The sequence below is a fragment of the Dermacentor andersoni genome, chromosome 10, assembly GCF_023375885.2.
Source record: "Dermacentor andersoni chromosome 10, qqDerAnde1_hic_scaffold, whole genome shotgun sequence".
NCBI lineage: Eukaryota > Metazoa > Arthropoda > Arachnida > Ixodida > Ixodidae > Dermacentor > Dermacentor andersoni.
Window position 1 is genome coordinate 77,874,806 of NC_092823.1, and position 16,124 is coordinate 77,890,929.

Consider the following 16,124-nt stretch of genomic DNA (forward strand, 5'->3'; position numbering starts at 1 on the left):
AAAAAGACGCCGGGTGCTGTCAGCATAGAAGAAAAATTAGACATCGTCCGTGCTATCGAACGTGACACGAAGAAGTCGGCGCTGGCACGTGATAGGGATCTGCTGTTGACTACGGTGTGTGGCATTTGGAATGCGAAGGAGTTGCTCGGCAGCGCTGCTGCGACCGCGAAGAGGTGTCGGCTACGAGGTTCGACTTTTCACCATCGTTGCCTCTGTTGTTGCCGAAGTGTGGACTAGCGACAGTGATGAGGACGACACGGAATGCGACAGCACGGGCGATTCAGGCCTGACAGTGGCATAAGCTGCGTGTTACGTCAGCCTCATGAATGCAATCGTCGCGACAATAGGGGTGCGATAACGTAACTCTATTCCAAATGAAAATTATTCCAAACTCCGGCACCCGGCAATGAAAAAGGCGCCCCCGCGACTTCTGCAGCACTACTGCGCACGTGCACGGAGAATACGTAACGCCAACGAGGAATCTGCTATGCGAGTGTTTGCCGAGAAGATGGGGCTGGCTGAAAAGCTGGCACGCAGCTTCAGTAAGTTTGAGGCCGCTGTCGTCGTCGTGCTAGGCCGCTGCGGCATCAAACGAAAATAATGCTTTTGTTGCGCGAAGTGAATAAATACTGCATGTTTTTTTCCCCTTTCATCGCACTCTCTCTGAGTTCCGTTTTCGACAGGTAAGTGGGCGATCCCATGCTATTCGGTTAAACAGTACTACCGTTTAGTACGTACCTTTCCCGAGCTCCAGCCAACTACGGTTTAACGAGGTTTTCACTGTATTAGTAAATTAATCGGCTAACATACCAAGACAGCTCTTCACTCTGACCGTAAGAGAAGGCTTGGTGAGCCCGAAAAGAAGTGAAAGCAAAAGACAATTGGCAATGCCATTTTGCTGCTCCGGCCCCAGCCCGCCTCGACATGAGGAATTTTTTGACAGCATCTGCTTGGGCCTAGTTAATTTATCTGTAGGTAAAGACGACTGCAGTTGAACCCACTTATAATAATACCAGTTTTAACAATATATCCGTTATAACAATGAGAAGCTGCTGCACCGTCAACTTCTGTATGGTGAAATAACCTACCTGCTTACTACAATGCCTCGATGCCGCATTATCGGTTATAACGATGAAGTCTGGCTGCTGGGTGTCTGTGCCAAAAGGTAGTGAAATGCGAAATCCTTGAAAAGAAAAAAAAAAGAAAACCAGAAATTTTAGCCACTGAGCGATGGCCCTGACAGCTGCCATGCGCTCATTTTTCAGCCTTCTCTGCGCGCCTTTCTCCCGTCGCCCTTCCACCTCTTCGAACACGAATGGGCTGTGCCCATAGCTTTACCCGTGCCACCCTCTGAAACACGAATGGACCGCGCCAACTGCGCTGCTCCCAGATTGCTTGCTGGCTCCTCAGTTTGCGCAGTTCTGCAAACAGCTTAATCATTTGTATTCGTCCTTGTTGGTGGCGTCGAAATCGTTCCTGGCCATGGGGTTTTCCAGTCTTTTTGACTCGCCACCGAAATGGAAGATGGCTGATCAGCTCGGTGATCATCGGCAATGCACGACGTTGCTGATAAAAAGAAAGTGCACGACTATAGATTTCGAAACTAAGTGCTTCTAGCCAACGAGGCGTTCGTCACGAACGTGCTTGCATCTTTTATAGCGTGGCGAGGACGGCAGCGATGAAGCAGTAGGGCAGGCTGCCGCAATGTTGTCCTCGCATGAGGCCCGGCAGATGATTCAGTCCCTCCGGTGTTTCGTTTTCACGAGGAAGCTTCCGCTGCACTAAATGGAGCACCTGAGCCTTGGAGAAGGATGGCGGCAAGCTTCGCGTAAAACATGCAGGGCTGATGGACACAACGTTTTCTCATGCAAGCCAGTGAGAAGTACGTGGCGAGATGCCTGTGGTGATCTTGCCTCAGCGTTTCTTCTGGATTTCTCAAGCTGACAGGCTGCCTCGGCAACCTTCTCGCATTATTTAAAAGGCCTCTTTTGGGGCCACCAATGCGATGCCTCGGAGGAGCTTGTGTCACTTGCTGCCCGTGACCCCTCTTAGCCGCTGTTACACGAGTGCCATTCTTTAATGCCGACAGCCGCAGCTTGTTACACGCAATCAGAGCACCCAGGAAGCAGTTAATTAAACGAGTGAATACCACCAGCAGGCGGGGAGGGGTGCTGGCCTCCTCACCATTATAGTTTTCTTAGAACAGCTCCGCCATCCCTCTATTGATTTTTTCATGCAACCCGGTTATAACAATTATTTTTTATAACAATGGAATTTTCATGGCACTTGGAATATTGTTATAAGTGGGTTTGACTTCACTTCATCATCATCATCCTATTTTATGTCCACTGTAGGATGAAGGCCTCTCCCTGTGATCTCCAATTACCGCAGTCCTGCGCCAACAGATTCTATCTAGCACCCGTAAATTTCCCAATTTCGTCGCACCGCCTAGTCTTCTGCCGTCCTCTACTGCTCTTCTATTCTCTTGGTACCCATTCTGTCACCCTAATGGTCCACCGGTTATCTAATCTGCGCATTACATGACCTGCCCAGCGCCATTTTTTTTCTCTTACTGTCAATTAGAATATCGTCTACACCCATTTGCTCTCTGATCCAAACCGCTCCCTTTCCGTCTCTTAAAGTTATGCCTAGCATTCTTCGTTCCATCGCTCTTTGCGCAGTCCTTAACTTGTTCTCAAGCTTCTTTGTCAGTCTCCAAGTCTCCGCCCCATATGTCAGAACCGGTACAATACACTGATTGTATACCTTCCTTTTCAGTGATAATGGTAAGCTTCCAGTCAGGAGCTCACGATGTCTGCCGTGTACGATCCGACCCATTTTTATTCTTCTGTGAATTTCCTTCTCATGATCAGGGTTCCCTGTGATTAGTCGACCTAGATAAACGTACCTTATACACTCGTGTGAGGTCCGCACTTTCTTTCCGCGATTTTGATGAGGTGCGGCCCTTCCACGGAAGTGCGAAATTTTTGTTCAATTTTCTACCCACGTATGGAAAAACCTGTTTAATCGTGCCATATACCGTATTTACTCGCATAATGATCGCACCTTTTTGTCAGAGAAACGTGATGCAAATTCAGGGGTGCGATCATTACGCGGGTTAAATTTCCTGCGAAAAAATAAAAAATAAAAATTCGGCCCGTGTTTGCTGCGGGATGCGGGACACCAAAACAAAAATGGCAGCCGGCGGAGCGCGCCGAACGCAGTTTTTTTCTTCTCGTGAGTACATTACGTGCATTGAAACAGTTTCTTCCGCATCAGTAATGAATAATATCGGCAAGTTTGCGGCAATAATGTAGCCATGTCCACTTTGGGGGTGCAGAAACAGATGGGCGCGCTTAGCTGCCAGTGACATAGAAACACATGGCGGGCATGCTGCGGAAACTGCGTCATCTGTCTTCACTACTATCCTAATAGTTCCGCACGTCTGCGCTAAGGGTGGGTGAATATCATAGCTGTGTTACAAGCATTGGCATATGAATGAGGTACACTTTTAACGTATCAGTGTAAACGTGGCTACTGTCATTGCCGCTTGCAATTTGTTGCGTGCCCACGGGTGCAGATGAGAATAATCGAAAGGCGCCTTTTTTTTGTTTTGTTGACCCCAACCATTATAAAGCCTACACATAATAAAGGCAAGTTTGGTTGTACCTCTTTTTGTCATGGAAGTGCGGAAAGTGATGAAAGTAATGAAATGAGGCATCTACTTAAGAATGTTTGGTGCGTGCAGACCGCTTGGTTTGTCTTGAAGAGTCGTTCGCATAGCATTCGACAGATGGTAAGCGCGATCATTATTAGCTAGACTCGGCACATGACATATCGCTGCGGCAAGTTCGGGGTGCGATCATTACACAGGAAATATAAAAAATCGAATTTTGACGACAAAACTCAGGGGTGCGATCATTACGCGAGTGCGATCATTATGCGAGTAAATACGGTATACCTTACGGTGGGATGTCTGGCGTCTAGCTGCGGATAGCCTCGCTAGATGTCTTCATCGGTATCGCTGCTCGGACTCGGCTCGCTGCTGCTGCTCGGGTCATCTGCACGTTCATGTATCCAGTCGTCCTCGGTGCCGTCCATGGCATTTGAAATCCCGGTTACCTTAAAACTCCTTACAATAATGTCCGTGGACACCGCACGCCCCGCGCTTAAAATCCAAGAGCAGACCAGCTGAAGTGACGCTCTCCTTAGTCGTCCGGTCAGCGTTTTCTCGTGGTGGCCCGCTGCCGTCCATTCAGAGTACTGGCATTTATGCATTCAGAGTACTGGCATTTAGAGTACAGTCGTAATCTCCACTCGTGCCATCACTCTCAATAGAACCTAGCATTGCGCACGGTGCAACGCGGAGAAAACAATATGGCGCGCAACCGGCGATTTTGCCCCGTCGCTGCTGAAGGGAGTAGTGACGTCAGGTCTGCCGGCTTGCTGACGGGAGTTTGTTGCTGGTGACCCGGTGGCCGCTCACAGAGCGTCAAAAATAACGCCACCTGCTCAAAAGTAGCCTGAATAATGACTATATACAAGAGCAATCGTGTCTTAGGAATGCAGTTGTGGTGCTTTCGCAATATTCTCGGATCTTTATTCTGTATCCCTTAAAAAAACATTCTGAACCTTTGTTAGTTTTCCGGAAAAAATGTTTTAACATTGAAAGGGTTAATGTTCCTCCTTAATGACTCCTGAGTGTTGTGCTCTGATTATGTACTCGAGTATTTTGTTGCCTGTTGCCTTCTGTGTGTGCCTGACTGCTGACTGTGGCCACTGCCTTCCTTGCACGGTGCCTCAAGGTCATGGAGGTCATCAATGCCGACGCACTCGTGGTGAAGGTTGGCGACGAGCTGCGCAAGATCTTTCTCTCCAGCATCCGGCCGCCAAAGTGAGCGAGCATCCCTCCAACTTGGCTGCACCTTTTGGTGTGCTCTTGTGTCATTTCTCATTTATCCATTGTCAGTACCTAAAAAAAATATATTTTTAATTATCAGGTTTTACTTGACAAAACCGCGATACGATTGTGTGTGAGGGGGGGCTCTGATGATGGGGTCTCTGGATTAATTCTGACCACCTGGGATTCTTCAACATGCAATCAATGCGCAGTTCAGAGGTGTTACTGCGTTGCGTCCTCATTGGAATGCTGCTGCTGTGGAGGCGGCAGGAATTGAAACCGTGACCATATTGTTGATACCTCAAGGAGGACTCCATAGTCTAGAGCTTATGCGTGACTGGCAGGGGTTATCAGTTCAATGCAGTAATGACTCATTTGAGCTGAAACTTGTAGAATACCAAAGAAGGTTGAGGAAAGGTGCTAAGAACTGCCTTGTACCTGCTACAGTGGTTTTAGTGGCTCAGCACGAGGTCCTGGGTTCAATTCCCGGTCACAGTGACTGTATTCTAGTGCGAGCAGAATGCAGAGGCACTCATGGGCTTTGCTTTAAGGTGCACATTGAAGAACTCCAGGTGGGATCAAAGTAATGTGGAGCCCCCCCCCCCCCCCCCCCCCCCCTTTCTGTCCCGCCCACACACATGCAAAAAAATGCAGGCCGTGCAGCAAGAGACTGTGCTGTGGTTAGCCAACAGAGGCTGTGCCGTATGACATGCTTAGTATGCAACATCTCATTTTTAATTTCATGCTGCATCAAAGTTGTGTTCCGAACATCGCAAAAGTGTCACAGTCAGATGGCTACTTCGAATTTGTCAGCGCACGAGAAACTTCAGGCTGGAGCTGACGTATTGACGAGGGGACTTCTCCTAGCCAGTGCGACTGCTCTCCTTGGCAGCAGTTGTGCATACCTAGCCTCCTGTAATTTTTTTTCAATGCTTGTGCCTAGGGAAGCCAAACCAAGGGTCACTTGGTGCCACTTTTTCAGTACAGTAGAATCCCGTTAATACGTTTTAAAAGGGACCATTGAAAAAAAAAAAAAAAAAAACTTGCCAGTCGGGAAAACGTAACCGTGAGGAAGGGCACGAATTGCCGCAGCACAACCTGAGAAACAGTCGGAGTGGCTGCCAGGGCAGTTATTAAATGTCTCAGGGCAAATACTGCGACCAGGAACGGCAGATGCACGCGTGTACAATTAAAGGACACGTATGGTGTTCCGTGACAGTGGCCCCTACCGCAATAATGTGTGTACGCTTCACTGCATAACGCTGTGAAGCTGACTAAGGAGAATCGGCAATTGTAAGATGCTAATAAGACAGATGCAAAGTAAATGTAACCCTGTAGTACTTGGCAGAATTGGCACTAGTGCACGTGGTTCCTGGTAGATTTTAATCGGTGTGCTTTGCCAACTGTGCATGCTTTCTGCCAATGTTTGCTCCACGCCTGGCTTGTGCAACTTTGTTAATTTATTGCAGAGTTCAGTCGCTTGTTGCAACGGATTGGCCACCTGTTGCAATGTGCAAGAGTCAATTTCTCCCTGCACCATTGTGTTTACGTGGCGGCCACTTTCAAATGCAATGTAAGATGCGCGAGCATAGTACATCGGAGCCAATGGTATTTAGAGGTCGAGACCACGAAAACACAATGTAGCAGCCGGGAAAACAGAACAGCGAGGAATGTATCAATGGGTTCTACTGTAGTAGGGTGCAGTTTTTTGGGCACGATAAAGTCTTAATCAGACAAACGTAGGAATGCGTTGGCTTGCACCTTGTCGCATCTGGGTGCATTTTGTATCGGGCGCGATGCTGTCGTTGCGGCGTGTTGCGTGACAGCGCCAAGACCTAGCAGTGCCAGATTTTGACGCGCATGCTGGGAGTGGTCTGCCAGTGTGATGCGAGCTCAAGCGAGTGATGTGACCTAGGTCAAATCACCGGACTCGTATTTTAAGATGACCTACCACTGTCCCCCATGATCCACGAATTGTCAGTCAATCTTGCGGGAATCTACCCTTTCTGTTATGACGTCATACCCCTTTTCTTTTTCTTCTTGGCCACAGACGTCCAGAGGAGCCCAAGGAACCGGCGTCGGGCGGTGGCGGAGGCGGCAAGGAGCGCAACTTCCGGCCCCTCTACGACATCCCGTTCATGTACGAGGCGCGGGAGTTCCTCCGCAAGAAACTCATTGGCAAGCAGGTGCAGGTCTGCATTGACTACAAGCAGCCAGCGTCCAATTCCTTCCCCGAGAAGACCTGCTGCACGGTCACAATTGGCGGGATGTGAGTGCACTTTCATCCGCTGCACGATTCCTGCAGTTTCTAAAAGGTTGTTCCACATTCGCCACCTCTTGGCTGTGGACAGCGCTGGCTCACACTCCCCAGAGCCAATCTTGTAAAGAAACACTCAAGAAAGTGACAGAGGCAAATGGAACCAGTGTAGCTGAATCGGTGGAGCACCACGTGCGTAATGCAGAGGGTTGTTTGGTCCCCTCCTGCAGCAAGTCTCTTCGTCCACTTTCATATCTCTTTACCTTATTATTTCTATATATTTCGATTAATCACGATGGTTAACTTCTCCTATGCTTTCTCTGGCTTCATTATCTGTCATTTTGTGTAATTGTGGCCAACATACCGTAAAAACCGGACTATAGGTCGGACCGGAATATAGGTCGATCCCCCAACTAACAAATTCTCAAAATGAAAAAAAAAATCTTTTTCAGTGGCAAAAGTACCGAAAGACATGACACCCTTACCTTGAAACAAATGCGACTCAGCGGGTTGCACAATGGTGACAGTATTTATTTAAATGCTGCTCGCATGTGCACCCGGCCAAGTTTTTAGCGGTATGGCGCGACCAACGACACGCGTGCGTGTCAACACCTTATTAACGGCGCTGAGCAGCGAAACAAACGAGATACGCGCATGTGTACACATGCCCTTACTTTCGCTATTTCGCCGCTCCATGCCGTGATGATAAGGTGCTGACAAACACGCGGGTCAATGGTCGCGCGATACTGTTAAAAATTCGTCGGGTGTACAGTACACAGAAGGGCACGAAGTGCGCAAGTGCTACTCCGAATCAGAGCAACGCCTTTGATCAGAGTCGGATGACGAGTGCTTCTCGCTGCCCAGTCCATAGGCGCGTGCGATCTCTACCGCTTTCAAACGGCTGCATTCGGCAGTCACAGGCAGCAATCTTACAAGCGGCTCGCGGACGGACTCCGCAACCTTGCCTTCCAGTTCTGCAGTCCGCTGCGATCCGGCACGAAATGACGTTTTCTTTTGGTTGATGCAAGTTGTAATACGTTGCTTTTGCCTCCGCCACTACCGAATGCTCTTTTCGGATACTCCAAGTTCGTGCTGTGCCGCCAGGTTGCCGTGGGCTTCCGCGTAATCAATCGCCTTTTTCTTGAAGGCTCACCGTCGCCTGACATCGGCTTCCGCTCCCGCTCATTTTGAAACAAAATGAAAGTGCAGCCTTTAATTAATATAACTTTGCGACAATGGAAACGCAAAATGCCTGTGCCACAGCGTCACCACGCCGCCATAGACGCCGCGCTGCTGCTGATGGCGATGGCGAAGGCGGCTGTTTACTTCATCCGCCCATTGTTGCAAGACTTTCGTAGTTTTTCCGCCAATGTCCGGTATATAAGTCGAGGGTCGACTTTTCGCGATGATTTTTTGAAAAAAAGTTCGACCTATATTCCGGTTTTTACGGTATGTCTAGCACCTCGGTTCTGCCCATTTCTTCTCGCTCTTTGCAAACTGACGGGCCTTGAATTTGGCGGCCTTGATGCCTTAGGGTAGTGTACGAGGGTTTGTTGGCCAGTGCCTGCTCTTAAGTTCACGTAACGCACGACACCTGTGGTTGAAAGGGCGTTCCGTGTCTGCCGCAATGGCCGTGGGCAGTGTTGGCTGGCACTCCCAGGGTTAGACGAGTACACATTACATGGACACTAAAAAAAGTGGATGGAAGAATAGCCGCGGAACTAACTGAAGACAGGGCGCAGTTAGAGCCAAATAACTCGCGGAACAAACTAAACTCGTTCCAGCATTCACAGGTGAGAGCCACATTTGCGTAAGGATTAGACACCTGAGTTTGAACTCGAAGGCGATCGTGAAATAGTTCGACACAGTCAACTTTCGTTAATTCGGCTCTGACGGGACCAGCGAAATTGATGGAATTATCCTGCGGGTTGAAGTGAACAAGATGCAGAACGAACACCAAACATACCGCAGATTCATCTGGCAGTAGTTCCCCGATTCTAACCACTCCTCAATCAAATGCGCGTCCATATTCTGTGTGTCTAAAGTAAAGAAACTAACATAGAAATGACAGCAGTCGAATCTCAATAATTCGAACTTGAAGGAGCCCGAAAATTTGTTTGAACTAAAAGAAGTTCGAATTAAAAGGAGCACTTGTTCCTGAAGTATTCATGCACTGTAGCACAATGCACGAATGGTGCGAGTCGTGAAATATAGCATTGTGCAAGCACACAGCGAGGACCTTGGAACTGTCCACGCCGGCCAACGCTCGCTTCCCGATAATGGCAGAAAATGAAACTTCAAGGTAAATTTTAGCATTGAAATGACGAAAGTTAGGCCCCAAAGAAATGCGTGGGCACTGGCCGGGACTTCTGGCTGGGATCAAATTAACTGAAAAACTGAACTAACGAAAGCCTACTACTGCATGTCAATAATTCGAAATATAAGATATGCCTATCTCAAGCTCATCTGAAGTCTCCACATGTCTCGGTCGATTACCTAGATGCCAGAAATTTTGGCGCCCCTGCATATAGTAGTGGGAATGCCATCCGACTAGTTCAAAGGCAACGCTAAACCTTGCGGTCGCTGTCGGTGCTTCGTTCGCCCTTCACGTGAACCCACCAATGTTTAACACTTCTAAACTGATTTAGTGTTGTTCTTTTTCGGTCCCCATTTAATGTGCGGCTCTCTTCCACACAGCAATGTTGCGGAAGCACTAGTAGGCAAGGGGCTGGCCACCGTGGTCCGGTACCGGCAGGATGACGACCAACGCTCAGCACACTACAACGACCTGCTGGCTGCTGAGATGAAGGCGCAGAAGTCGGCACGAGGACTGCACTCCAAGAAGGACGCCTCTGTCCACAGGGTCGTTGACCTGGCTGGGGTACGTTCTCCCCCCTATCGCTGCTCGTTTTTTGCTGGGGAAGGGGGTGTGGGGGGGAGTGTGTACGAACCTTAAATGTGTTCTCATGTGCACCAATTCAAATGGTTGAAGGGGAAAAACAGACAAACGGTGCCAGAGAAGTTTCAGAATGGGGTGGTGTATTACACTGCCGATTGCCCCCCTGCCGTGGCAAAACATGCATCGCTCAACCAGCTCCAGGCCATCCATGCATCTCTGTTAAACCTTCTATTTCACCCGAAGTCTAGTCTTCAATGCCAACAATTGATAGCTAGTCTCCGTTCCAGCAGTTATTCTTTTTTTTTTCTCTAGATCTGGGGTGTGTGTTAGGAACTAGTAAGTAAGCCTGTTTGAAAGGTCCACTGTCCATACAAGGAGCTGCATACTGTGAAACTGCATAAGGCAAATGCATGTGATACGTATATGGGACCCTAATCATATACAGTCGCCGACCGTTTATTCGGACCTCACGGGGACCGCGGAAATGTCCGAATAAACAGGTGTCCGAAAAAACAGATTCAGAAAAAAAATCCTTTATTTCCACGCCCTTATTTGGGCACGGCAGCAGGCGCGAAGAAATCGTGAATGCGCCGTTGCACGCTGTTGCGTTTGCGCGCAATCAGATCAGCCTCAATCTCGGAGAGGGTCGTGCGGTCACTGTAGGCGGCTGCAAGCACAGTCACTGCTTGTACAAGCTCCGCGTGCGACGGTAGCGGCGCACATGGTGCGTCATCCTCGGACTCAGAGTCATCATCCGGCGGGGCAGCACAAACCTGACGAATGATTTCGTCGTCGTCAAGTTCAGCGCACGTCAGTACAGCACTGTCAGCATCTGTAAAACTATCAAATGAGACAGTGTCCGGAATTGCAATGCCACCACTGCGCAAGTCTTGAAGAACATTTTCGGCTTCAGTAGGGAGCACATCTGATGGCGACAGATCTGGGGCCTCCATGGCACTCACTTCATCGGTTATAAATCCAGCGTGCCGAAAGCAGTTATGTAGAGTGGCAGGGGCCACCGCCTTCCAGGCATCCGCAAGCATGTTTATAGCCGACAGAAGGCTAACAGCGTACTGCTTGCCGGCGTCGATGCAGACGACCATGCGGTTCAAGAGGCGTGCTCGGTATAGGACCTTCAAATTTTTTATAATGCCCTGGTCCATGGGCTGGAGGACACTCGTGGTGTTGGGCGGCAGGAATTCCAAGCGGATGCACTCGAGATCATGAATGTGACCGTGTGCACCGCAGTTATCCACAAAAAGCAATACCTTCCGGTTTTGCGACTTGAACTTCCTGTCAAGTTTGCGGACGTAGTCGCTGAACAGCTGCTGTGTGATCCATGCTTTTTTGTTGGCCTCATACCAGACGGGCAGCGACTTCGCTCCCTTGAAGCACCTCGGTGTTTTTGATTTGCCAGTTACAAGAAGCGGAAGCTTCTCTGTTCCCGACGTGTTGCTGCCTACCATGATCGTGACGCGCTCTTTACTGTGCTTCCCGCCGTGGCAGGGATCGCCAGACACAGAAAGGGTCTTATCAGGGAGCATCTTATAGAATAGGGCGGTTTCGTCACAGTTAAAAACGTCGTCTGGCGAAAACTGGGACAACAGCGACTCCAGAGTCTCCGAGCGATAATTCGCAACAAGGGTCCGGTCGACGGCACCACTCTCGCCGCACATCCTCTTGAAAGCGAGGTCGTACCTTTTTTTGAAGTTACGGAGCCATCCGTCACTGAACATAAAGCCCTCGATGTTCATCCGGAGAGCGAGCGTCTCTGCCTTCTGCTTCAGAAGGTCTCCAGACACAGGAATCCGCTTGGCAACTGTAGCACACAACCACATGTGGAGGGCTTCTTCGAGCTTCGGGTGGCTGCCGTCTCTAAAATTTTTCCTTTCTAAGCTGGAGGAAGACTTCGTTGCTTCGCCGAGAATCTTCGTCTGGTTTCTCATATAATCCGAGACCGTCTGCTTCGAGATGTTAAATTCTCGAGCAACTCCACTTTGAGACCGGCCGCTCAGGACTTGCTGCACAATGGCGATCTTTTTCGCCATTGACATTGGGGTATATTTGGTACCACGCTTGGCAGCATTTCCCAGCGCAGTCTGCGCGGGCACTATCGGCGCCATTGGACACTTGACGCGATGTTTCCGTATACTAAAGCGTTCGATCACCGCGACCTCGACACAGCACACAAACACCACTACGCTGTCACGCCGGCACCATTCGCACAAACTAAAAACGTGGCCTACTCGCAGCGTCGCGCACGAAGAAAGAAACAAATCAGCAGCTGGATTGCCTTGACATGGCTATGGTGACATGGCTTACTAAGCTGAGACCGGAACTCCTGTAGTCACTCATAGCCACTCTACTGAACCAGGCAGAAACGATGATGATGGGTGGGGATTTTCAGTAGCGCCACCTCGTGGGGCAGCAAGGAGGCTCAGTTCAAAACAAAAATGGCGTTCAGCAAGTCGAGCCTTGCACCGGACAGAGTCGGCGGGGGCGAGTGCCATCGATCGAGTTGGCTCAAGGAGTGTCCGAAAAATCGGACGAGAGGTTGAAAGGTGTCCGAACTTTCGGCAGTTGTTATACATTGTGGTCTATGGGGAGAATGGCGGTGCCGCGAAGCTGACCGAATAATCGAGCATGTCCGAATTTTTGGAGTCCGGAAAATCGGTCGGCGACTGTAACACTATTTGCTGCTTTTGAATCCATCCAGAATTGCGCTGCTCATTTTATTTTATCAAATTACTGTTGTCATGCCAGTGTTTCAGCCACGAAGCCCACGCTTGCCTTACCTGACCTTTAATTAAGATGTGAATGCTCTTGCCTTTCTCTGTTCCACAAGATCTGCTATAATCAGTTCTAAATGTCTTTCTTTTTCCTCCCGTGCAATGTGCATTGTGACCGTAACTCTAAACCTTGTGGGCCATTTTGCTGAGTTGATGCGCGTAACAATTCTTGGATCCTGAAAACTAGGATTGTCTGGAAACCGCCTCCATCACCAACATCAAAGGCTTCAGGGCTGCCTCTCGGGACGTCTTTCGTTAGTTTTGGTAATTGTCGATGAAGCCGCTTTATTTTCTGCTGCACAGGTGCACGCAATTTCCCACTCCTTCCCGCAGTGCCCTCGGACAGTGGAAGTGAGTCAAATAACCAAACTCTCTCACCCGGGCCTGTGTTTCAGGACTTGGCCAAGTCCAAGCAGTTCCTGCCGTTCCTCCAGAGGGCGGGCAAGATGGAGGCAGTGGTGGAGTTTGTGGCCAGCGGGTCACGGCTCCGGCTCTACATTCCCCGAGAGAACTGCCTCGCCACCTTCCTGCTGGCCGGTCAGTGCCGCACCTTCGCAAGTTGCGCGCAGCTGCTCCGTCGAACAGCGCAGTGATTGTGAAATAGTTCAATATAGCCAGGATTTGATATATAAAATCACGTAAGAAACTCGTAAAGAACTCATACAAATCAATCAATAAACTGGTAAAGAACTCGTACAAATCAATCAATAAACTAATTGTGGTGCAGTAAATGCTAACTTGAAGCTTGGCACGAAGTATTTATTTAATTGGCTGAAAGTACTGCAGTGGTGTAGCCTGCTTCTTGTTGGCAGCCACGGGGTTAACCATGGCGTCCTCAACGTAGTCTAAACGATCCACAAGCAATAGGCCGGCGCCCTCTATTACGCCACAGTAGCAGCGTAGAAGGGCCAAACCAGCTACAGCCTCGGTTGAAGTTGGGAGCAGGGCAATATCGGTGCTTGCGGGATCAACCTGGCAGAGTCTTCGTTTGGCCGCTACTTCCCCTACGATCTCCACGCCTGTCAATCGAAGCATTTTGAAGCACTGTCTGTAACGAAGTATTACCGTATTTACTCGCATAATGATTGCGCTTTTTTGTCAAAAAATATTGATGCAAATTCAGGGGTGCGATCATTACACGAGTTAAATTTCCCGTGAAAAGAAACATTTTCTTTTTTCATCCCGCGTTTGCTGCTGGATGACAACGGGTCAGCACGCAGGCGGCTGCCGCTGTCGGTGCGGTACACCAAAACAAAAATGGCGACCGGTGGAGCAGCCAAATGTGCCGAACGTGATTATTTTTCTTCTCGTGAGTACATTACGCGCATTGAAACAGCTTCTTCTGTATCAGTAATGAATAACATTGTTGTTATCGGCAAGCTTGTGACAATAACGTAGCCATTTCCACTTTGAATGGACAGAAAGAGAGATAGGTGCGCGTAGCTGCCAGTGACATAGAAACACATGGCGAGCATGCTGTGGAAACTGCGGCATTTGTCTTCACTGCTATCCTGATACGGCACATTTCCGCTAAGGGTGGGCGGATATCTTAGCTGCGTTACAAGCGTCGGCGTATGAATAGGGTAACACTTCTAACATATCAGTGCAAACGTGGCCACATCATTGCCGCTCCTCGATTTGTTGCGTGCCCACGATAGCAGACTAGAAGAATCGAAAGGAGCCTTTTTCGTCATTGTTGTTGGCCAAAACCATTATGAAGCCTACAAGTAATAAAGCCAAGGCAAGTTTGGTTGTAGCTTTTCTTTCTTCATGGAAGTGATGAAAGTAATGAAATGAGGCATCTGCTTAATTAAGAATGTTTGGTGCGTACAGACCGCTTGGTTTGTCTTGAAGAGTCGTTCGCGTAGCATTCGACAGATGGTAAGCGCGATCAATATTAGCTAGACTTGGCACACGACATATCGCTGCGGCAAGTTCAGGGTGCGATCATTACACGGGAAAGAAAAAAATTGAATTTTGACGACAAAATTCAGGGGTGCGATCATTACGCGAGTAAAGAAGTACTTGACTCTATTCTAGCCTCTTGGTGTGGGTCTAGACAGAGTTTGTGTATCTTTCTATGATGTAAAAAAAAAAAAGAATAAATTGAATTGAACATCGTACTGATGCACCAAGGGGGGGGGGAGGGGTTCTGGTGCGCAACTCAGATAAAAGAAGTTTGAGCTACCTAGCAATCAACTTTTAATTGTAAAATAACGAGAACTGAGTATTGGTCTACATTGGTTTAGCGTTTCTCTTTAGTGCCTTGTCGAATGATGTTTATCATTGGACACAGAAGGCAACATATTGCTCTATTGTAACACATTCTTTTTTTCCTGAGAATGTGACGTGCATTAGAACTGAGCATGAAACCAAGATAGCAATAGGTTGTGTTAAAATCTAACTCAGCCCCCCCCCCATCTCAGTTGCCCTCTTTTAGTCCGAACGGCCAAGCTTTGCTATGTTACTGGTCCCGTATGCTCCTGCGAGCGTCCCAAGTTTGTCATCACTGGGCTGCAGAATTCTAAATTGCATTTTTCCAAAGGAAGATGAAGTCTTTATCTTTCTTGTCTTCAAAAATCCGGTCAGGAACGGTCAAGGGTCTTGCGTTTTTCTTTTTCATTATTTTTTTCTCAGTAGGAAAGTCTGGGTGCATGTTTCAGCCGACGGCACATCAGAGTAAACACGGTAAATAAAGAGACTGCAGTACTGCGGGATGCCTCCCAGCTAAAGTCTCGCGGCAAAGATAGCGTGGCCTCCTCCTCGCAGGCATCTCCTGCCCCCGGGCGGGCCGCCAACAGGCTGGCCAGACCATTCCCGGCGAGAAGTTTGGCGAGGAGGCGCTGCAGTTCACCAAGTCGCTGTGCCTGCAGCGCGAGGTCGAGGTCGTGGCCGACGGCATCGACAAGGCGGGCAACTTCATCGGCTGGCTCACCGTCGAGGGCGTCAACCTGTCGGTGGCGCTGGTCAAGGAAGGGCTCGCCACGGTCCACTTCACGGCCGAGCGGTCGGTCCACTACCGTGCCCTCCAGCTGGCGGAAGAGCAGGCCAAGCAGCAGCGGCTCAAGGCTAGTGTCTCGATGCCCGCTCCTCTCAATGTGACGCCGTCGTCCGAAACGTCTAGGGGCACTGCCTTATGGTACCTGTAGACATTATTTCACTTCGGTAACAGAAGCGATAACAGCAGAAATTTTTACTAAGCATGGCTTTCTACAAATTTACTTGAAGCTCTAAATGCTGCAATTGTTCAGCTAGCATGGAAATTATAGTTTACTGGGA

At 49.1% G+C, this 16,124-nt stretch overlaps 2 protein-coding genes across 2 annotated transcripts in view; one reads left to right on the top strand and one right to left on the bottom strand.

Annotated features, from left to right (window-relative positions):
- Nucleotides 1-16,124, top strand: part of Tudor-SN (Staphylococcal nuclease domain-containing protein 1) — a 72,138-nt gene that overhangs the window by 27,450 nt on the left and 28,564 nt on the right. The window contains exons 8-12 of the mRNA XM_050191288.3: nt 4,806-4,894; nt 6,951-7,169; nt 9,855-10,038; nt 13,241-13,382; nt 15,615-15,913. Coding sequence (XP_050047245.1) covers nt 4,806-4,894; nt 6,951-7,169; nt 9,855-10,038; nt 13,241-13,382; nt 15,615-15,913 — 933 coding nt within the window. The remainder of the gene's footprint in view (nt 1-4,805; nt 4,895-6,950; nt 7,170-9,854; nt 10,039-13,240; nt 13,383-15,614; nt 15,914-16,124) is intronic.
- Nucleotides 10,605-12,296, bottom strand: LOC140213677 (tigger transposable element-derived protein 4-like). Its single transcript, XM_072284928.1, has one exon. The coding sequence runs from the start codon at nt 12,177-12,179 to the stop codon at nt 10,605-10,607; it is 1,575 nt and encodes a 524-aa protein (XP_072141029.1). The 5' UTR covers nt 12,180-12,296.